Source organism: Ylistrum balloti, unplaced genomic scaffold (assembly GCF_031769215.1).
Source record: "Ylistrum balloti isolate Yb309-2 unplaced genomic scaffold, AGI_CSIRO_Ybal_v1 Utg369716, whole genome shotgun sequence".
NCBI lineage: Eukaryota > Metazoa > Mollusca > Bivalvia > Pectinida > Pectinidae > Ylistrum > Ylistrum balloti.
This window is the reverse complement of record NW_026781939.1, coordinates 474,257-496,980: the sequence shown is the minus strand read 5'-3', so window position 1 is coordinate 496,980 and position 22,724 is coordinate 474,257. Positions and strand designations below refer to the sequence as shown.

The 22,724-nt window shown below is 34.8% G+C and overlaps 1 protein-coding gene across 1 annotated transcript in view; it reads right to left on the bottom strand.

Moving 5' to 3' along the window:
• The window catches only part of LOC132565359 (proteasome adapter and scaffold protein ECM29-like), a 42,038-nt gene that overhangs the window by 13,512 nt on the left and 5,802 nt on the right, over positions 1-22,724 (bottom strand). Inside the window, exons 9-37 of the mRNA XM_060230004.1 lie at positions 22,468-22,584; positions 21,895-21,980; positions 21,345-21,423; positions 20,448-20,564; positions 19,170-19,292; positions 18,798-18,901; positions 16,881-17,022; positions 16,422-16,502; positions 15,734-15,914; positions 15,128-15,219; positions 14,487-14,621; positions 13,574-13,718; positions 13,062-13,258; positions 11,476-11,577; positions 11,049-11,162; positions 9,936-10,028; positions 9,439-9,553; positions 9,055-9,169; positions 8,786-8,854; positions 8,538-8,655; positions 8,176-8,346; positions 7,644-7,723; positions 6,612-6,717; positions 6,105-6,152; positions 5,628-5,749; positions 5,118-5,280; positions 4,403-4,462; positions 3,947-4,036; positions 3,225-3,396 (exon numbers count right to left, since the gene is read on the bottom strand). Of these exons, the coding sequence (XP_060085987.1) occupies positions 3,225-3,396; positions 3,947-4,036; positions 4,403-4,462; positions 5,118-5,280; positions 5,628-5,749; positions 6,105-6,152; positions 6,612-6,717; positions 7,644-7,723; positions 8,176-8,346; positions 8,538-8,655; positions 8,786-8,854; positions 9,055-9,169; positions 9,439-9,553; positions 9,936-10,028; positions 11,049-11,162; positions 11,476-11,577; positions 13,062-13,258; positions 13,574-13,718; positions 14,487-14,621; positions 15,128-15,219; positions 15,734-15,914; positions 16,422-16,502; positions 16,881-17,022; positions 18,798-18,901; positions 19,170-19,292; positions 20,448-20,564; positions 21,345-21,423; positions 21,895-21,980; positions 22,468-22,584 (3,337 nt within the window). The remainder of the gene's footprint in view (positions 1-3,224; positions 3,397-3,946; positions 4,037-4,402; positions 4,463-5,117; positions 5,281-5,627; positions 5,750-6,104; positions 6,153-6,611; positions 6,718-7,643; positions 7,724-8,175; positions 8,347-8,537; positions 8,656-8,785; positions 8,855-9,054; positions 9,170-9,438; positions 9,554-9,935; positions 10,029-11,048; positions 11,163-11,475; positions 11,578-13,061; positions 13,259-13,573; positions 13,719-14,486; positions 14,622-15,127; positions 15,220-15,733; positions 15,915-16,421; positions 16,503-16,880; positions 17,023-18,797; positions 18,902-19,169; positions 19,293-20,447; positions 20,565-21,344; positions 21,424-21,894; positions 21,981-22,467; positions 22,585-22,724) is intronic.

The following is a 22,724-nucleotide window of genomic DNA, read 5'->3' as shown; positions in this document are numbered from 1 at the left end:
CAGTACACACAACAACACAGTGATAAATAGGCAGTACACACAACACAGTGATCAATAGGCAGTACACACAACAACACAGTGATAAATAGGCAGTACACACAACAACACAGTGATAAATAGGCAGTACACAACAACACAGTGATAAATAGGCAGTACACACAACAACACAGTGATAAATAGGCAGTACACAACAACACAGTGATAAATAGGCAGTACACACAACAACACAGTGATAAATAGGCAGTACATACAACAACACAGTGATAAATAGGCAGTACACAAAACAACACAGTGATAAATAGGCAGTACACACAACAACAAAGTGATAAATAGGCAGTACACAACAACATAGTGATAAATAGGCAGTACACACAACAACACTGATAAATAGGCAGTACACACAACACAGTGATAAATAGGCAGTACACAAAACAACACAGTGATAAATAGGCAGTACACACAACAACACATTGATAAATACGCTGTACACAACAACATAGTGATAAATAGGCAGTACACAAAACAACAGTGATAAATAGGCAGTACACAAAACAACAGAGATAAATAGGCAGTACACACAACAACACAGTGATAAATAGGCAGTACACACAACAACACAGTGATAAATAGGCAGTACACACAACAACACAGTGATAAATAGGCAGTACACAAAACAACAGTGATAAATAGGCAGTACACACAACAACACAGTGATAAATAGGCAGTACACACAACAACACAGTGATCAATAGGCAGTACACAAAACAACACAGTGATAAATAGGCAGTACACACAACAACACAGTGATAAATAGGCAGTACAGAACAACATAGTGATAAATAGGCAGTACACAAAACAACACAGTGATAAATAGGCAGTACACACAACAACACAGTGATAAATAGGCAGTACACAACAACACAGTGATAAATAGGCAGTACACACAACAACACAGTGATAAATAGGCAGTACAGACAACAACACAGTGATAAATAGGCAGTACACACAACAACACAGTGATAAATAGGCAGTACACACAACAACACAGTGATAAATAGGCAGTACACACAACAACACAGTGATAAATAGGCAGTACACACAACAACACAGTGATAAATAGGCAGTACACACAACAACACAGTGATAAATAGGCAGTACACACAACAACACAGTGATAAATAGGCTGTACACAAAACAACACAGTGATAAACAGACAGCACACAAAACAACACTGTGATAAATAGGCAGTACACACAACAACACAGTGATAACTAGGTAGTACACAAAAAAACACAGTGATAAATAGGCAGTACATACAACAACACTGATAAATAGGCAGTACACACAACAACACTGATAAATAGGCAGTACACACAACACAGTGATAAATAGGCAGTACACAAAACAACACAGTGATAAATAGGCAGTACACACAACAACACAGTGATAAATAGGCAGTACACACAACACAGTGATAAATAGGCAGTACACATAAATAGGCAGTACACAACAACATAGTGATAAATAGGTAGTACACAAAACAACTGATAAATAGGCAGTACACACAACAACACAGTGATAAATAGGCAGTACACTAAACAACACAGTGATAAATAGGCAGTACACAAAACAACATAGGCAGTACACACAACAACACAGTGATAAATAGGCAGTACACAACAACATAGTGATAAATAGGCAGTACACAAAACAACAGTGATAAATAGGCAGTACACACAACAACACAGTGATAAATAGGCAGTACACAACAACATAGTGATAAATAGGCAGTACACAAAACAACAGTGATAAATAGGCAGTACACACAACAACACAGTGATCAATAGGCAGTACACAAAACAACAGTGATAAATAGGCAGTGCACACAACAACACAGTGATCAATAGGCAGTACACACAACAACACAGTGATAAATAGGCAGTACACACAACAACACAGTGATAAATAGGCAGTACACAAAACAACACAGTGATAAATAGGCAGTACACACAACAACACAGTGATAAATAGGCAGTACACACAACAACACAGTGATAAATAGGCAGTACACACAACAACACAGTGATAAATAGGCAGTACACAAAACAACACAGTGATAAATAGGCAGTACACACAACAACACAGTGATAACTAGGCAGTACACACAACAACACAGTGATAAATAGGCAGTACACACAACAAAACAGTGATACATAGACAGTACACAAACAACACGGTGATAAATAGTCAGTACACAAAACAACACAGTGATAAATAGTACACACAACAACACTGATAAATAGGCAGTACACTAAACAACACAGTGATAAATAGGCAGTACACACAACAACAAAGTGATAAATAGGCAGTACACAACAACATAGTGATAAATAGGCAGTACACAAAACATGCCTCAAAGGAAAATTTCTGGGCGAGTGTACTTGTAACCAAGCCAATCGGCGTTGGCGATGCGCAGGAGTTAGGGGCAGACCAACATAGGGACGTCGGGCTCTTAGGCCATTGACGTGTAATCGGTTTTGAACCTATCAGGATGAATATAGCGGTTATGACTGCCTATAGTGTTATTTGCAGTTTCGGTAGCTGTGAGATGGCGATTACATAAGTGAGAAAGTCTTATATACCGATCCTGATGTGGCGTCGTGACGCGCGGACGTCCACTTCGCGGTCGGTCGATGACCCTCCCCGTCACTCAACAAGACGTTGAATTGTCCGAATATGCACACCAAAATGTGCAGCAACCTGAAGTTGGCTCTGACCCTGCAAAAGCATTCCTAAAGCCTGTCCCCGCTGGACTTCCGTCAATCGTGGCATGGATGTAAGTTGCTTAATTCGAATCAAACTTTGAAAAATCAATCCGAATACTTGAACAGTATCAAATAGACTGAAAATTTCCATTGGCGAACTCAATGACCTCCCCCTGCACGGGATTCTTGTATTTTAGCACGGAGCGCGGAGGTCTGGTATTGTGTGATTTTAAACACGTGTACCTAGTGACCGTGAACAACACATCAACCTGACCGAGTGTCATTATTCTAGGCCAAGCAATAAATCATTTGTAGTATATTTAGTGTACCCGGCGTTTCTTTTTCATGTTAGTATATTTTCTGTTGATAGATGTACAACATTAAATTAGGGGTCAGGTTTTCTTGATGTCTCGTTATTACATTATGCGCATGCCAGTGAACATAAATTAAGGCCCCAACTCTGTATGTGCAAGCGATCAATATAGGAGCATGGAATGTACTGTAGGCATGAATATGTGTATTGTAAAAAGAGGAACGCCGTTTCACTACACATTTTATAGTTACCTGCATGTGGTGAGAGATCTTTGGGACAGTGATGCACAAGTGAGATTACAAAGCTGGAACATCCGGCCTGGAAATCAGAAAGATGACTTAAAAAGATTTCAAAGCTTTCATATTCACAATGTCAGTCTTGACATTAAGAATGAAATAAAATGTTCACAGAGCAATTTTCTAAACACAGTTAAAATGTTTTGAGTTCTCACTTTCATCCAATGAAAGTTAAGTGTCACAAAAAGAACAGTAAAATCATTTATTTCAGGAATGGTTAAAGGACAAACTGAGGTCCTATCATTAAGTAAGGTGATATCAGGAAGTATCTAGAGAATAAAATCTCAGATTCTCCAACGAGTGTGGAAGATTTAACAGATTACTTTTGTATCTCAAGAAAAGGACACAAAAAAATCTCTTATAACATGCTACCATAATGCAAGCAACAGGTTTATTCTTTTATAATTTACTTTACCTGCAAGGATGCGGCAAACTAAATATATTCAGCAAGGATGTCCTTTGTGTTTATCAAATCTTAACAGACATTCTAGTAAGGAACACCATTTACCTAGCGCATATCATCAATACCCAGCTTCACACAACATAAAAGCTACATGGTACCCTCATCATACCTTTGTGCCAATGCCGATTCCACTTTTAATGAGATCTGTAATACGAGGAACTAATTCTGTCAGCACTTCTTCATCTACATACTGGACACACTGAAACACAATCATACTAACATCAGGGATATGTCTTCAAGTTCTTAAAATCATTTCTGATCTACCTACATGAAAACTCTTTCTTTAATATCATGAGAGCTTATCAAAAGATGCCTGTACACAATAGTATCAATCAAAGTGCTGTACTAGAAACTGTTTAAAACTCCTAAAAGCATATTTTAAAATTAGTGACAAAAATTATATTTACACATTTGCTCAAAATTTTTAAATATTTATGCAAAATAATTCTCAATGTTTTTGTTTTTATCTTTGTTTTTTGTTTTTGTTTTTGTATGACCTTAAACTGTCACATATTTTTTTATCATATATTTGTAATTTTGACAATGTAGATATCGTTATACCAACCAAGTTGACTGTTTCCATCATGGGGGACATCTTAGATGCAGCTATTCTTGCACTGTCCAACTTCAAAATAAATAATCTTTCAATCAATGTAATTTTCCCACCATCAGAAAAGAGAGAGTAGGTAAAGACGGACACAATAGAGTCCCTATCTTTAAACATATTAAACATGTTAAGCATGCTATGTATTATTAAGGATTCCATTCATTTAATGTGTAAACAGTGGCATGTGCAGTTGTATTGTGTAGTACAAAAACAACAGTCGACATTAAAATCTATGGGTCCTCATTATTTAGTTAGATTCAAATCCCCTAACATGTACCATTATTAAAAACAGTCTTAAACATGTTGTTAACACTTTCCATAGGTTTTTAATGAGCCTTACCATCAGCATAGAAGGCAATAATGGTTTTGCTTCAGATTAATTATTTTCGGAATTGAATTCCATAGATTATATTTACAATTAATTAATTACTTCTTTATTTTGGAAAAAAGTTGTTTTACATGCTTTCCTTTGTGAAATATTGCTTAATTTACAAGTTTTAATGTGTCAAATCTAAATAATAGATTTTCTGGCCAAACAAATTGAATTTCAACAGTGTCCAGTTACAGGGAGTACATGCAGGAGAAAAATCTGTAAATAACCATCTAAGAAGAATAAATATGAATTTTTCAGTTCACATAGGCATGTTAAAAGCTGTTTTAAATATACACTCACCTGATCTTGTGCTGCCTGACTGTCGGAGACACGGAGACTGTAGTAGTTAAGGACCTGAGGCTCCAAACCACTGACTGCCTCCAGCAAGGCTGTGACCAGAATAGGAATGTGTGGCTTCAACAGGGATCCTGCATTCTTACTAATTTTCAGTATGGTAGACAACCTACAAAGATAAAGCATGAACACAAATGTACCACAACATACTGTCATCATGTCAGTACAAAACCAGCCAAAATCATAAAAGCGGTGCCGCGACCAGGATAGTAGTACATTTTCAAAATGAATTGCATATTCCTACTTATCAAGAATAGCAAAATTGTTCTGCATTAGGATTCTGCATTTAAACTGGATTTTACTGTTGCATTATCAAACACATATCTTATAATTTGGCTTTAGAGCTTCATCATGTCATAATTATCAATGTTAACATAATTTCAACACAATGATGTAACCAACACAATGTAATTAAATCAATCAAAATAGCAATAGTGTCTTATTGGAATTACTTACCCTATTGCCCTGACTTCTGACACCGAACTCTGAATGCTGTTTTTCAATAAACAAGGAAGTACTGCTTTAGTCGCCTGCTCTCCTACCTTGCCGTAGTTGACATCACATATTTTAATAGATACCTGAAAAGTTACAATATCAATGTCAATGCTACATGTTTATTTAAGCTCACCAGTAATAACTATTACTGTTAAGCTCAATCCTATTCCATTTTCCTTTAATAGGCCCACCTCCTGACCTTGAATAAGAGGTTATGTCTTGGCCCTTATTATCATTGTAGCATAAAAAGTAATTTTTAATGGAATCAACTGATGTGTAAAAGGTTTTTGCATCCTACAATTGTGTATAGAAATCTCAATCAACATGAGAACATTGATAACTTCATCAGAAATATGGTGTAAGATGTCTTATTTCTGTAACTGTGAGAGTGAATTACATGAGAAGGATAGAGACTTTTATAAGAAAAAAGATACTCACACGACTAAGACTTCTACAAGCCACATCTGCTGCATTCCGAACAGACTCCTACAAAAAAAGACAATGAATGTGTGTCTACTAGGTCTTTGTTTAGACAATCAGAAGTTCAACAAGAGAACACAAATAATTTTGCTGTGAATTTTATCTCAGCACTATTTCATTCAAAACTTCATCTAAAAGATGCAGTTCTATCTGTGATGACATCTATGTTGAATGTGTTAAACTTGTGACGTCATGATTTCATGTGCGCTACACTACACACATATCCGCCTGCTCTGATTTGGCTTTCCCGGGCAGGTGCAAACTGGGATGATTGACAGGCCATATCATCGGTCATAGTGGATCAATTTTCACATGGTTTTCGACATTTTATTTAGATTATAACGTCTTTCTTATTTAAATATTGTAGAACGATACACTAACACTTTAACATCAATATTAAAAACTACCACATTTACTTCTTACAGCCACTCACTTCTGAAATATATGTAAGAGATTCAGTCGTACCTTGATGTCATCTCTGACCCGAAGACAGTTCTCCCACAAGTCAGGTAACAGATCTACAATGTCATCTACAGGGCGTCCTCGCAATAAGTCACTCACCGCCAGACAACTGGATGCATAAAACAGAATTAGGCTTGTCAAATGAAATAACAGAAGGGGATGTCTTGCTGAGATGTACAGGTTAAATATGAGCTCCAGTGTTAATGTAGGGGTCGCTTTGTCATTAACAGAGGACATTTGATGTTTAATTGGCTGATGTGAGAAGACATTAAATATACAGATGCTCATCTACTGACTACATACCGGTATATTGTCTTTAGTTATAAAAAAAGTGATGTTCAAATCTTTCTTTCATCAGTATCATTATGCAATGAGGAGACTTGACCATCAACAGACACTAATGAGTCCACTCATCTTGAAAGGCTTAAGTTGACCATTACAGGCTCAATTAAGTCTTGATCATTTGAATCTCTGAACTTAATTGGCTACTGTTACTGTAACAGTAACTTAATGAAACGACTAAACTTAACCATTATAGACAATGGTATGTCATACACATCTAGGAACAATAGACTTATGACCTTCTAGAAACAATAGACCTATGACCATCTAAAGACAATAAACTTGACCTCTATAGTTGCTGGTAAGTTTTAATCATTACACAATATCTAGACTTGATTTCTATAGTTTCTGTGAAGCTCTAAACATTAAACAATCTCTAAGCTTGATTACTATAGTTGCTGGTAAGTCCTCATCATTACACAATCTTGACTTCAATAGTTGCTTGTGAGTCCTAAACATTAAACAACCTCTTGGATTGACTTCTATAGTTGCTGGTAATCTCAAGATCTTAACATGATTGCTACAAATGCTGATAAGTCCCCATCATTAAACAATGTTTAGACCTGATTGCTACAGATGATGATAAGTCCCCATCATTAAACAATGTTTAGACCTGATTGCTACAGATGATGATAAGTCCCCATCATTAAACAATCCATAGACTTGATTGCTACAAATGATAAGTCCACTCACCTTGATTCTCTTATTCTCCACTGAGTGTTGGTAAGATTCTTTATTAAGTCTTTTGCAATTTCTTTCATGTACTTTTCTACCTAAAATAACACAATATGATAAAGCCATGTACTTTTTACACTCTATATTTTTACACTTACTCTCTGTGCACTAAAACCTTGTTGCAGGTCCTGAATTTAGTACACTGCACATTGTCTTTGTATGATCATTGTATACACCAAGTTTCCCAACACATTATTTTAACAAAAGGCAATAATTCTGTAATTAATGGGTCAAGGACCCTGAATCTGGTCGCAAAAGGATGGACAGACAGATGGACAAGGTGGCAACTATAACCCCCCACGAAAATTTTCGGCATAAAAAACATAAAAGCATCTGATGGTAGTTTTGTCATGAAAAATAATAAAACTCATTGCTAAAATTCCAAGCTTTTTAAGGAAGTTTTTATATTTGTTACCTACATGTAATTCTCAAAATATCATTTCAATATTTCAGATGGATTTGCCATTAAAGTTTAGCTCACTTTACTTACTGTGTTATTGTTATCTTGTACAACAGCCTGCCAGATACTACTCATGGCCAGCTGAATCTTTGGGTTAGGATCAAACTGGTATCTGTAAAGTCTGGGCACCAACTTGTGTAAGTATGGTGCTAACTGTTCACCAGCCTGGGCAGCTATGGTGCTAAATCCAAAAGCTGCTCCCTGAAAATATAGTGTACATTAGTGAACTCTATTTTTTCCTAGATTATTTTTTTCATAATAATTCTTGTGGAAGATAGCTAATTTCTCTTCATACTGCCAAACCTTCTATAATCCCAAACTTTGGTTATACAAATGATGGTAGTAGATTAATATTTAAACTCTCATTCCAAGCATACATTCTAATAGCAAACCTTTTTAGAGTTCCACATAGCATTGTGATTGGCCAAGTGCATGAACTTGTAGATCAGGTCAGGTTGGTTGAGATCATTGGCCATAGAACAAAGCTCTTTATATGTTGACAGACTTCCACTGGAAAAAGTAACGTGAAAATTAAACATGATATTACACTTGACAACTAGCATTGACAGTATACATTAGAAATTAGGAGTAAAGGACAGTGGTCACAGGAATGAGAAAGCTACAACATCCAAATATTTACCCATCGGGAGTTTTTCCAATGGATCCTTGTTCAAAGATCTTGCTTTCACCTGTTACTTCTTGTTTTGCTCTGTAAATATAAAACCTCAAAATGAATACATAAAGAAAAAAATTGAACTATTGAATTATTTTTTGCTTTGCTACTATCAGATAATATTTGTTCACATTTTGTTCATGCATAAATATATTTTTTACTGGATTTATCATTTTTTATAGTTTATTTGAAATATACGATCTTCATCATTTCAGACAGGAAATAAGGGTACTTACCGCTTGCCTGTCATTAGAGTGTCAACCAATTCAGCCACAAGCTGGTCCTTCTGTTTGGAGGAGCAAACCTCATACACCAGACCAAGACCTTTAGATGCTATGTCCTGAGTTACATCTGAAATATAAATGTACACTACCATAATATCATAGAATCATCATGCATTATAGAAAGTAAAAACACAAATAAACCAGCATGAGATCCCTGTTTCTGACTCCCAAAAATGAGTTTACAATCTTGTCTTTGAAGAGACATGTCCATTTTATATATGACTTGATATTCATATTTGTAATTTGACTTTTGAAAAAGACATTAGCTCTGACACATATTTTGAAGCTAAATATTAAAGTTTATGATAATTTTTGAGACATAGATAATAAATGTACCATCATTTTCTGACAACATCTTCATGAATGCTCTCTGGATCTCCAGAAGATTTGACTGAAGTGCCTCATGCATGTTGCAGCTCTTTACTAATGCCAGCAGCCATATACAAGCAGCCTGTAAATGGGATACAAAACTGATCTTCATGAAAATATTCACACAAGCTCTGTTGAAAGAAATATCTCTAAGCAATATTCCTTTTCTTCAGAGATTCATCCATCTTTCTGATTACTTATCCATCCTTTTCATAATATCTTGTTTCTATTCCTGTTATTCAACAGCAAAAATAATTTGATACACAATCAATTTCAATAAATTGAGATTTCAGTTATTAAAATGTTCTTAAATTATTTTAAATGTTTCTCAACATTGGAAAGAAAAGATTACAATTCAAAATACATATCCTTAAAAAGATGGCATAAAACTTCCAGGTGTTTGATAGGAAATTAAAATGTAAATGTATAAATTCCTAAATCTCCATAAAATCAATGAGACTTGCCTGTCGCAGGTGTGGGTTGACATTGACAATGTACTTGTTGAGTAGCAGATCCATGTACCATGCCACCTCATTCACACTCTTACTAGTCCGGCTCTAAAGAAAGTGATTACGTATAGTAAATGTAATAACTAGTTTCATTCAATTTTTCTTTTATTAGGTGAACTACATATAAACTGTGAGAGCCAAAATTTGCATCAGAAAATGTAGCATATATGTACATATAAGGTTATGGGACAAAACTAGCTCTGAAGCTTCTTATGAATGCATTTAATTAATCAATTGTTGTATGCATGGAAAATATTTTCTTGAATTCTGAGAAAAAACAAATTGAAAAAAACACAAAATGTTCCATACCTTTACACTAACTGTATACTGCCTAAAACCAGTTTTACAAAATTGTAAATAAAATAACTATCACTTGATATGATGATGATGATAGCAAAGTATGATAATTTTTTTCAGACAATCAATAAGACACAGATGTCTCCACTGCCTGACAGCAGAGGAAAATCCCAACCTAAGACTAGATTCTTGAACTTGAGTCATCTTGGTTTAGACAATCAAGAATCTCTCCTCAGACAGAGATAGCTCTGTTCCTTCTATAAGCTAGAGAAATCACTTCAGGAAACACCAACAGAAACAATCATATACCTTTGTTGTTATGTATTGACAGTATAACAATCACAGTCTGGTGTTAACTTAGTTATCATCAATAAGTTGTCATTAACTGTTTTAAAATCAGTTACAATATTGTATTGAGCTATATTGATAAAACATTTGCTGACATTACTGGAGAAAAGGCTATTAAATCCTCATTAACTTTGGCAATTAAAATACTTCAAAAACAATAAATAATGGTTTTACAATATTATATTGACTTCAAACACATTTGCTGACATAATGGTACTATTAAATCCTCATTGTTTTTAAAATACTTCAAACAATGAATAATGGTACCATTGTTTTTACTAGTTCATGGTTCATTCATGGGATTTTAAAATAAAATAAATGGCTCAGGCTGTTGGTAGTAAGTTCCTATAAGGATTTTCATGGTAATTGCTTATCATATCTATACATATAAACAGGAAAGATAACTTGACCTGACATACATACATTGAATTCCTCAACTGTCTCTGTCCACACATTTCTGGCTGCAGCCGAAGTGATACCCTGGGCACTGAATACCAATGCGTCCCCAATTGTCATATTCAACTCTATCTGTTTAGCCTGTTTGGAAATTATTAATTCTCATAACAAACTACAATCAAACATCAGCATCCTTTCTTCAATATTATATCTAAGTACAGCACATTTAACTGCTGCCTCCTAAAATCTTTGACTGATAGTTCAAATCTTACCAGTAATCTCCATCACATTTTCAGTAGATCTGGGTCAACCTTTGTCTTACATTTTACAACAAAAATGTGCATGACAATAGCAAAACAAATCAATGCTTAAAACATTACAGAAAAAAATCATTAAGATTGGCAGAAATTTCTTCATATCATTTTAAAATATAAAATGAAGATGCGTTTCTCACCTGAGCAGCTTCCATCATTTGCTCGATGACTTTCCTACGATAAGGAAATTCTTCTTCACCCACACATATGTAGCCTAGACAGAGTGCTGCTTTTTCTTTTGTCTGACAACAGAGGTGTATTATTTATTAGGTAAGTAGGAAAACTATATATTATGTATTTTAAATCAGTTGGCTAAAGGTTTAATATACCAACACAGGAATGCAAAAAGTAGGAAATGATCTCTTTTCTCCATAACATGATATTTCTAACTGCCATGATTGATCAGGGATCTAAACTTACCTTCAAGTACTGTCTTATATCAAATTAAAACTGAATTACATCAGCAATCAAAGCTCATAAGATTTTATTTGAAAAAGAGTCACATTTATCAGCTTTTCAATGTTTCTCAAAATTATGATATCCAATCAAACTCGAAAAAAAAATATTTGTGAAAAAGAAAGAGCTAGCAGGGACATGACATTTTTCAAAAGACAAGAGAAAAAGAGAAAACAAGAGGTCTAGTGGCCTTGACGTTCACCCAAAAGAAGAAATGTTGAATATAGTTTTAAGGATAAATAGCTTTCAAGTATCATGAAAAAGCAATTGTGACATTGATGATAGTAAGTCAGTGTCAATACATAAATACCATCAAAACTATCATCCAATATCAATAATTCTTACAAAGTTACTCCCAATGGAAAATAAATGTTATATTCGAAATTGCAATTCTTTTATAAAAATTATAGTAAGGATGACCTCCTCACCAGAAAGAAATGTAAGACCCAGCTTGGAAAAAGCACCTTAAGGCGTTTCCATCCATGAAGAGCATTTTGCATATTGAGGAGAAGATTTTGAAATTGAAGTCAATTTGACCCCATTTGGCACTGCCCATCAGACCCTGGGGGTCAGTCAGAATGCATATATGCATAACATCAAACTGTCATCCTTTGTTCATAATTCTAACCAGGTTTGGACTGTTTCCAATAAAAATTCAACAAATTATGCTCAGAAATCTATTTTTCCAACATAAACTATTGTAAATTTACCCCCTTCCTCCAAGGGAAATGTGAGATCCTGGGACCATGAAATTCACATTTCTGGTAAAGCACCTTTAGGATGCTTCCATCCATGAAGAGCATTTGATTCTACTATATCTGGGCGTTGAGAAGAAGATTTTTAGAATCTGAGTCAATTTAACCCCTTTCCCCACCGCCCATCAGTCCCTGGGGGTCAGCCAGGATCAATATGGTCACACCATCAAGCCATCATCCTTTCCAATGGAAATTAAACAAGTTATGCTCAACAATCTATTTTGCATATATGAAATATAGTAAAATTTACCCATCCCGAGGGGAAATGTTAGACCATTGGGTCATGAAATTCACAATTTTGGTGAAACACCTTAAGATGCTTCCATCCATGAAGAACATTTGATTCTATCATATCTGGGTGTTGAGCAGAAGACTTTTGAAATTTGTCAATATGATCATTTTGGCCCCATTTCTATAAATTGGCTCAAGATTTTTTTAGAAGTAGTTGAAAGTGTTAAAAGTTTAAGGATGCACAACAATGGACCTAAAAAGACTGCCTTCTACTCAAATTATACCTTATTGGTCTCCTTTCCTGATGTGACCATTTTTAATAGTACTTTAATCAAAGAAAGCTTGGTTATCTTTTCCTGACCATCTCCTTCTGCACCAGATGGCAGCAGCAGTGCTGAGTTCCTGCCAATCTCCCCAATGGCCAGACATATAGAAGGTAATAAAGGATCGGGGACCTCATCTGTTGGCTTCAGAAGTTTTACTGTTTAAAACAAGAACGGATGATATTATTTTGTCTGTGAAATGAAAACGGAAATGTGAAGACAGATATAACTCTAAGTCTTTCATTCTTCATAGGTATAATGTAATACAATGTTAAAGGTAGTGAAAAATAATATAAAAAGTATAAAGTGAAACCTGCATCAATTATTATGAAGTTGGCTATATATTCAATAGTTATGAAATGTAACAATGCAAAAAATTTCACAAATTTCACAAATTTCAATGAAAGTAATGAATTCTCCATCATACCATCAAACCTATAGAATAAGAATATATCATGGCAGCTACTACTGACCTATATTATGTACAGCAGTACCCATGGCAGCTGAGAGCTTGGCATCCACACTACTGTCAGTCTCCATACCATTGGAGTTCATCCTCAGATATTGACCAATCAGGTAACCCAGGGCGATGATTGACCCCTGCTGTACTTCAAAACTCTAGAGTGATGAAAAAAACTGACATTTTAAAACACCTTGTCAAACTGATAGCATTTATTACGCAAATTTTAGACATAAAAAAATTGATGTCAATAGGGAATGGGTACAGAAAGTGAGAAAAAAAACATCTCAATGCACCGAGAGAAAGTAAGAATACAAATGAAACAATATTTGAAGAAGAATAAAATATACATGAATATTAATGAATGTGATATAAGCCAGAATCTCCTGCTGTAATGTTGTAGAAAACTTGGTAATCTACATTGAAGAAAGAAACGGTTTTAAAAGCATTATGTGAAGAGCAGTATGAGAAATCAAATAAGAAAAGATTTAAGATACAGGTCCAACAATGATGAGAATGAAGCAAAATCAGGGAAGTTCACAACCTAAAATTTGTTTAAAGTGGCCTACATTTAATATAATGGTGAAGTATTGGTAAATATAAAACATATGTAACATTTCTCAAGATACATCGAAATATGATGTTTGATGACTGTGGATTCCTAAACTAAAATTATTGTAACAAAGCAAAACACATAGAAATATCATGAATGCTACCAGACACACAGCAATGGAAAACATTATGTTCCCTTCATCACTTACATCCAATTTTGAAAGTTTTTGTACGTAGGAAACCTGACTCTATCAACACACCAAATATTACCACTATAACAATCTACTCATTGGAGGACCAAACATATTCTTGTTGAAACAATTATTCAAAGGCCAATAAAAATATGATTTATCATAAACTTCATAAATTCTTACTTTGCTAGAAATTTTGTCAGATAATTCTAAGATGGCATCACTAATCTTGGTCTTGTCCGCTTGATGACAAAGGACTGTGGCATGGAGCTGGCTGGCATATGTCTTCAGTTCATCCTTACTAGAGAAAATGTAGCGCTGAAAATGCATTAAAATACAACAGTTTAATTAATAAAATTTATAAATTTTTCAAAAATTAATTCTTATACTTGGCATGAAGACAATCATTTACAAACATCATTACATTTCAACCTATTAGTTCTAGTACTAGAGATTTGTAGCTAAATATTAAAACATTTGGGGGATGCTACCAATGAATGACTGACATGATTTTTAGAATTCTTATCAACTTAACTCTGGTTGCTGGGTCAAATTAGAAAAACACAGCTATATTAAAAGATTAGAAAATATTTCATATTCATGACAACATTGTACTTATCTTACAAAAATTTAATTTGTTCAAAAATTGAAAGTAATTGTAACTTTTAAATTCTAAGGAAGAATGTCAAATTTTACTAGGACTCGATGGTATATAGAAATGTATGTTTAGATCCATCTTCCCTATTCCATACTCAAATGAACATTATCTGTGATAATAACTTCATTAAGTCTTCTGTATGGTGTCTTTTACATTAGAAACCGACCTTTATCCAGTCCAGGTTCTTCATGAATTGTGAGGAAAGTTTACCAGGTGCCATGGACACAAGTTCTAACAGACAGTACATACTGGATGTTCCTAAAACACATCAAACAAATGACTGTGTGAGTTGATACATCAGGAGAGACAGGTTTTTCTTTTACCTATTTTCTTCCTACTTATGGGGAGTTACACTATTTGAAGATTCCATTGAATGGGTATGTAGAGTTTTGTGACCTTCTGCAACAATAATTATTTTTCAAATTAGTATACAAATACTCAAAAAAGGCTTATGGGCCTTAATGGTTATCGGACTACAAAAACTTTCAGCAGGGAAAAGGGTTCTTTTTTTCTACTTTGAATGAAATCTTACTAAGAAGCTGTTTCCTATGATGCAGGTGGTAGTTTTGGTGAGGAGTAGGTAACTGAAACAAGTGTTACCTATCATTTGAGAGTAAAGTTGGAGCTCAATCCAGCTAGTGAAACAGGTATTGCACAGGAAAACCATGATTGCACAATCAGGTTACAAAATAACCTCCCTGACTGCCATATCCAAGTTTAGACCCGGTAAAAAAAAACACTTTATTGGCTCACATTGAGCCAGTATCCTTACCTCCAACAACTGTGAGTAGGTGTTTGATGAAGTCAATGTATGTCTGTAGCGAGTCAGAATTCAGCATCCCCAACAGGAATTTGGATATAGCAGGAGCTTGGTCTTGCATGTCACTTAAGGAATCAGTATTGGGGATAACACCAGCTTCACAAGCCAAACAGGACCTCAGGTACAGTACCATCTGGAGGAGGAAAGTTAACACTTCAGCTATGAGATATTTGTCTAAAGATGTTTATTAATTATTTATAATGAAATAGTGGAAACCACACATTATTTATGATGAGATATTCTTAATTTTTAGCCTTCTGAAAAATCTCATTCATAGTTGTTCCAAAAACTACCCACCATCTCAAATCAATTTATTAGCATTAACACATCAGTATTTTCATTCTTCTGTTGAAATACGGTTTCATGAATGGCAAAGAAAACCCCAAAAAATTTCAGGAACTGCATGCATAACTTTAAATTTTAACAAAAAATGAAGATAATATGAAAAAAAACCCCAGAAATTTCATCAAATGAATATAGTCCAAGAAAACAATACATGAAAGGGAACCTTCATCTTACCAGATCAAAAAATACTTTTTCACTGGCCAACTGCATGAATCATAATTACAAAAGCAGCTTTCTTACACTATTCACATATGTATCAGACATGTAAAAGTTAGCATTGGATCAGTATAGCCACCTGTTCATAAGCTATGGAGTTGAAGGCCATCACATGGTTCCCTGCCGTCACTTTATGCTGAGTCAACACTCTTTGGTCAGCCTGAAAGAGATGTCCACCATTTCACATCAAAATAAAAACATTTGTGTTACAAGCAGTTTTACTATCTTAAATATAATTAATTTTTTTTTTTCATAAGAAGACATTGGCTGAGGTGCGACTTATTTGTATACATGTTTGATACAGATCAATCAAGAGATATTAAAGACATGAAATAAGCCAGATGATAGTTATACAATAAATGAAAACCAATTTAATTTTTTACTATATTAATTCCAAAATCTGGTCACCTTCACACAAATCAAAAGTATCAAAGAACATGGCAAAAACATTCTATACAATAAGTTAATCTATAATGAAACAGTCACTATTTATTTATCTGATACACATAAATTAACACTCAATGGTTTTAGTTGATACCTTTTGTTTGATATACATCATGGCACTGGAGAACTTTGGCATCTTCGGTAGTTCCTCTTTAGCTGAGGATTTAGAAGGGACTTTCTCTGTTGTTTGTTTAGATTTTAGTGCCTTCATAGCTTCTGTGCGTACATCTTCCTTACTAAAGTAAGAAACACATACAAGAAAAGCCCATGTTATCAGGAGACAAATAGGAAGACACCATGTTACAGAATCAACAAGTAAGAATATCAACTGACCAGGAGGTGAAGTTTTGATGAACATCAGAATTTGAAAACAAAAAATCTTCGTCGGCAGTCTTTTTTTTTTTCTTCACTTCAACAATTTATCACAAAACAATCTTTTCAACACTCAAATTCTACATTGTTACTCATAATAGGCTTTGATCTCTGAATAATCATATAAAAAACAAAAGCGATACACCCTGTAATGTAACATTGCAACACTGATGTCTGGGTATTTAAATTTTATTACTTTATACATTAAAAATTGATAATATTTTTGATGTTAATAATCTGATTCTCGTAGATTACCTACTGTGACCTTGGACACTTGATCTGGTGCAGAATTTCCTTACTGTCAATACCCAATAGTAATACCTACTGTGACCTTGAACACTTGACCTGATGTAGAATTTCCATACTGTCAGTACCCATTAGCTAATAGTAATACCTACTGTGACCTTGGACACTTGACCTGATGTAGAATTTCCTTACTGTCAGTACCCATTAGCTAATAGTAATACCTACTGTGACCTAGGACACTAGACCTGGTGTAGAATTTCCTTACTGTCAGTACCATATGTTTAACAGTAATGCCTACTGTGACCTTGGACACTTGACCTGGTGTAGAATTTCCTTACTGTCAGTACCATATGTTTAACAGTAATACCTACTGTGACCTTGGACACTTGACCTGGTGTAGAATTTCCTTACTGTCAGTACCATATGTTTAACAGTAATACCTACTGTGACCTTGGACACTTGACCTGGTGTAGAATTTCCTTACTGTCAGTACCATATGTTTAACAGTAATACCTACTGTGACCTTGGACACTTGACCTGGTGTAGAATTTCCTTACTGTCAGTACCATATGTTTAACAGTAATACCTACTGTGACCTTGGACACTTGACCTGGTGTAGAATTTCCTTACTGTCAGTACCATATGTTTAACAGTAATACCTACTGTGACCTTGGACACTTGATCTGGTGTAGAATTTCCTTACTGTCAGTACCATATGTTTAACAGTAATACCTACTGTGACCTTGGACACTTGACCTGGTGTAGAATTTCCTTACTGTCAGTACCATATGTTTAACAGTAATACCTACTGTGACCTTGGACACTTGACCTGATGTAGAATTTCCTTACTGTCAGTACCATATGTTTAACAGTAATACCTACTGTGACCTTGGACACTTGACCTGGTGTAGAATTTCCTTACTGTCAGTACCATATGTTTAACAGTAATACCTACTGTGACCTTGGACACTTGACCTGGTGTAGAATTTCCTTACTGTCAGTACCATATGTTTAACAGTAATACCTACTGTGACCTTGGACACTTGACCTGGTGTAGAATTTCCTTACTGTCAGTACCATATGTTTAACAGTAATACCTACTGTGACCTTGGACACTTGATCTGGTGTAGAATTTCCTTACTGTCAGTACCATATGTTTAACAGTAATACCTACTGTGACCTTGGACACTTGACCTGGTGTAGAATTTCCTTACTGTCAGTACCATATGTTTAACAGTAATACCTACTGTGACCTTGGACACTTGACCTGATGTAGAATTTCCTTACTGTCAGTACCATATGTTTAACAGTAATACCTACTGTGACCTTGGACACTTGACCTGTTGTAGAATTTCCTTACTGTCAGTACCCTTTACTTAACAGTAATACCTACTTGTCACCACTGGCCAATAAGAGAACATATCTTGATGGCATGTGGTCGGTAGGAAACACAGCCTTGGCATACTGTACTGCAACTAGACGAGCTTGGGGCTGTTCCTTAACATATGAAAAAAGATTTTCATTAAAACTAAAATGTTTAATCCTTGCAATTATCAAAATTATCAAATTTTGTTCAAAAAGAATTATTGGAGAAACCTTGAAATACAGATCTGACAATGAGTCAAGGATTCACAGTAAAACAAAATATCTATTTATCTATCTATAACTATACACTACTTGAATTCAAACAAAATTAATTGTAAACCAAATTATCAAACCATCAACCTTCATCTTCATGTTACATGTTTTTTTTTTCATGTGTTACCTTGTCAATATTCTGCATTACTAGTGCCTCCATGAGTGTTGCATTAGTACCACTGATGTCATGGAAAGCCTCTGACATCAGAGACAATGCTTCTTGTACTGATAGTCGTGTTTCTGCATCCTCCTGAAATAAAAGCACAGTATCAGAAAATGTCAACTCATTATGATACACAATGTCAATAACTGTAAAAGTGAAATTTTATTTCTTCATCAGTAAAGAGCAAAGGTTCTAGAAGTTGCAGTTGAGATGTACACTGGTCTGTACTAGCATGGTTGTGTCCTTGGGCATGATTTTTCCTTGTCATCTCTTCATGCTCTGGATGGCATGTGATGGGCCTCCTGTATGTTGTTCAGTGATGTGGTCATGAACTATTACAAGGAGACCTCACCTCTAAACAAGGGCCATCAGAAACGGGTTATACTCCCAGAAAGGGACAAAATTAAAGTATGAAAAAATGTAAGTGCAAGAACTCCTATATTTTGCAAAGTTATGGTTCTTGTACACTGCACTTCTCCTCATCGAGATCTATCTACCTATGAAGTTTTATGATGATACTTCTCATAGTATTTGTGTTATGCTCCAAACAAAATCTATGTATGCAAAATAATAAAGGGCAATAACTCCTAAGTCATGCAAATGACAGTTATTGCTCTTGTGCACTGCACTTCTCCTTGTTGAGATCCACCTGCTATTGAAATTTTATGTTAATACCACTTATAGTTTTTGTGTTATGCTCTGAACAAAATTATGATGAACAGACAAAACGGATGCATAAACACACAAAGCATCAACTACATGCTCTCCCTTCTGGGAGCATAACGATTCTGGCTGTTCATCATTGACAAACCCAGCAAATAAACAAACCATTTCATTAGCAATATGTAAAATCTGGTGAAAATGTTCAAGATATAACAGTTTTGCATGTCATGAAAATGAAATCAGACTGTATCATATGGAATGGCTATTTTGGCTGGGCATCCTATACAATCATCAGAATTCTCCTCAGTGTTCAAACACTACCAATAAAATGACCTAGTATCCCTATTGCATCACTAGAAATAACTCTTTGACAATACAATGAAGAGAACCTGAAATTAGATTTTACATGTCTTACATGTATTTAAACAGGAGACCTCCTTTTTTGTTTGACTTAAGAAAGCACTCTTTACTCAGCTATATACAACTGCTGACTATATGTATTCAAATTTACTAGAAAGCAAAAGACAAATTATGCACAATATGAGAAATCTTAAACAAAGAAGTAGGGTAAACGAATACCTGACACATGGCATCAAAAAACTTCTGGACAATGCCTATATCCTTGCTAACAATCTGTGGAGACCGCCTCACAATCTTTCCAGCAGCTACATAAGCCAGACCTCGTAACTTGGCATCCTGTTTGGTAAATAGAAAACATCATTCCATTCGTACTGCTACATAAAATGATGCAACCAGTTGAAAGTTTGAGCAGAAAAATAACTATTAAACATCTACTCTTGATTAGTCAATGGTAGAATATGGTACATATTAGTTACAGTAAAACATATTAGCTTAGCATTTTAGGTTAAGGTGACCTGGTAGTCACCTCCTTGGCTGCAAAATTCAGATTCTTTTCATTAATGATGAAGCAACTTTATGATGCAGTTCATTCATTGTTTGGATCTACTGTATCTAATTCTAAATTTGTATTTAAAAGTATTCATTTGTCTTTTGTACAATTCTAAGGTATTCAATTGTTTAGTGAAGTCAGTCTCAGATTAGGGTAAGATAAGTTTCAAGGGAGAAGAATTTGTTTTAAATTAGTGATGTTAACTTAAGGTTAACTCAGGGTGGTCAAGTGGCTCAATGGTCACTCGCTCGCCTTTCACTTTAACCTCTGGGATATCATTCTCTGATCAGATGTGAAAAGGTATGGCAGTCACCTGCGGGACCAAGTGAGTTTTTTTTAGGGTTCTCCAGTGTCCTCCCACAATGAGACCCCTTGCACGATTTCATGCAGAACAACAAGAGCATATTATATAAGCTGATAGCTTGATAAGCAACTGTTGTAAAATAAAGTTAATATGCTAGTTCAACAAGCATATCATAAAATCATCTGTCTGTTGAGTAGGTAAACAATAAAATTGTCACTCAATGTAATGTTGGATCAATTACTTGGATCTCATGACAACTCACCTCCTTAGCTTCCCCTACAAGTTTAACCATCCCAGACAGCAGTACTGGGCCTATTGGCGCAAATTTGTTATCAGCACAGCTGAAAAGATAAACACTGATCATTATCACACTTGAATTTTCTGTTTTAAAATGTGTGTCATAAAATCCTTACTACTCAATAATTTATAATTTTCATTGAAACAGACTTATGAAAACAAAGTATCTCCTTTTGATAATTTACCCTCAGGAAACCACCCTCCTAATCATCTACTTGTGGTCACCCTTTTCAGTCTCTACCAATTGTTGATGCTTTTATCATAACCATCATTTTTGGGTGGTTGGTTGGAGCAGTGGTGACACACTTCCCTTTCACTTTTGTAGTCTAAGCTTGATCAATTGAATAGACCTGAAAAAGGTATGGGCTAACTGCCCGACCAAGTGGGTTTACCCCATCTATTTGGTTACCTACAGTGGTTAAGCAAATTTGAAAGGCAACAAAAGTACTGAAACATATTAATTACAACAGTAATGCATGTGTTCTTTTATTCTTATTTCTTAATTAAGCACTTACTGTAGGCAAAGGTGGTGTACAAATTGGGTTGCCATCAGTTTCAGTTTAGAATTAGTTGTCTGTCCATACAAACAGTCAAATGTCACCTAAAATTAGTAAAAAGTAGTTTCACTCACAAGGAATTCAGATGGAACAATACCATTCACGTACAGTATAGCATTTCTTATAAAACATACCAATATCAGAAATAATATCCAACCTATTACCAATTCATTCCAATCCTAGATTTACTTGAAATAGAAATATTACAGTATAAAAGATAAAATTAATTTTTCAAAAGGACCATTCAATTCATTAACACACATACTTTATATTAGTTATACTATAATAAGCAAACCAATCTTTTAGGTCAAGCACAAAAGAGTGAAATTAGTACATAAATTTGTATTTATTAAAGAGTTTCAATCCATGTGACCTGAATAAGTGATATGAAGTCCTGTAGAAACAGTTTAAAAAGTTCAAAGTTATTGAGTTACATCATTCCTGGTAGTCAACTTTCACATGAAAGCAACTTCATGGCTCATCAAAACTGACTTCACTGATGTTAAATGTACACGTATTATGTTTACACACCTGGATGCAGGATGGAAATGTGTTGCAAGCTTCTCTTGATTTCAGGAAGTAAGGGAATATTTTCAGACGTATGCGAGTACACACTGGTTTTCTTTTTAATTCAGGCTTTGTTTCTGTCTGTTGAAAGAGGGAAAAGCTCGAACAATATTTTCACAAATAATGTAATTCAATGACAGTAATAAGCCATTATTTACTTGTTGTTTCCTTTAGGACTGAACCTCGGTTTTGTAAGTATAACTAAACAATAAGTTTGCAAA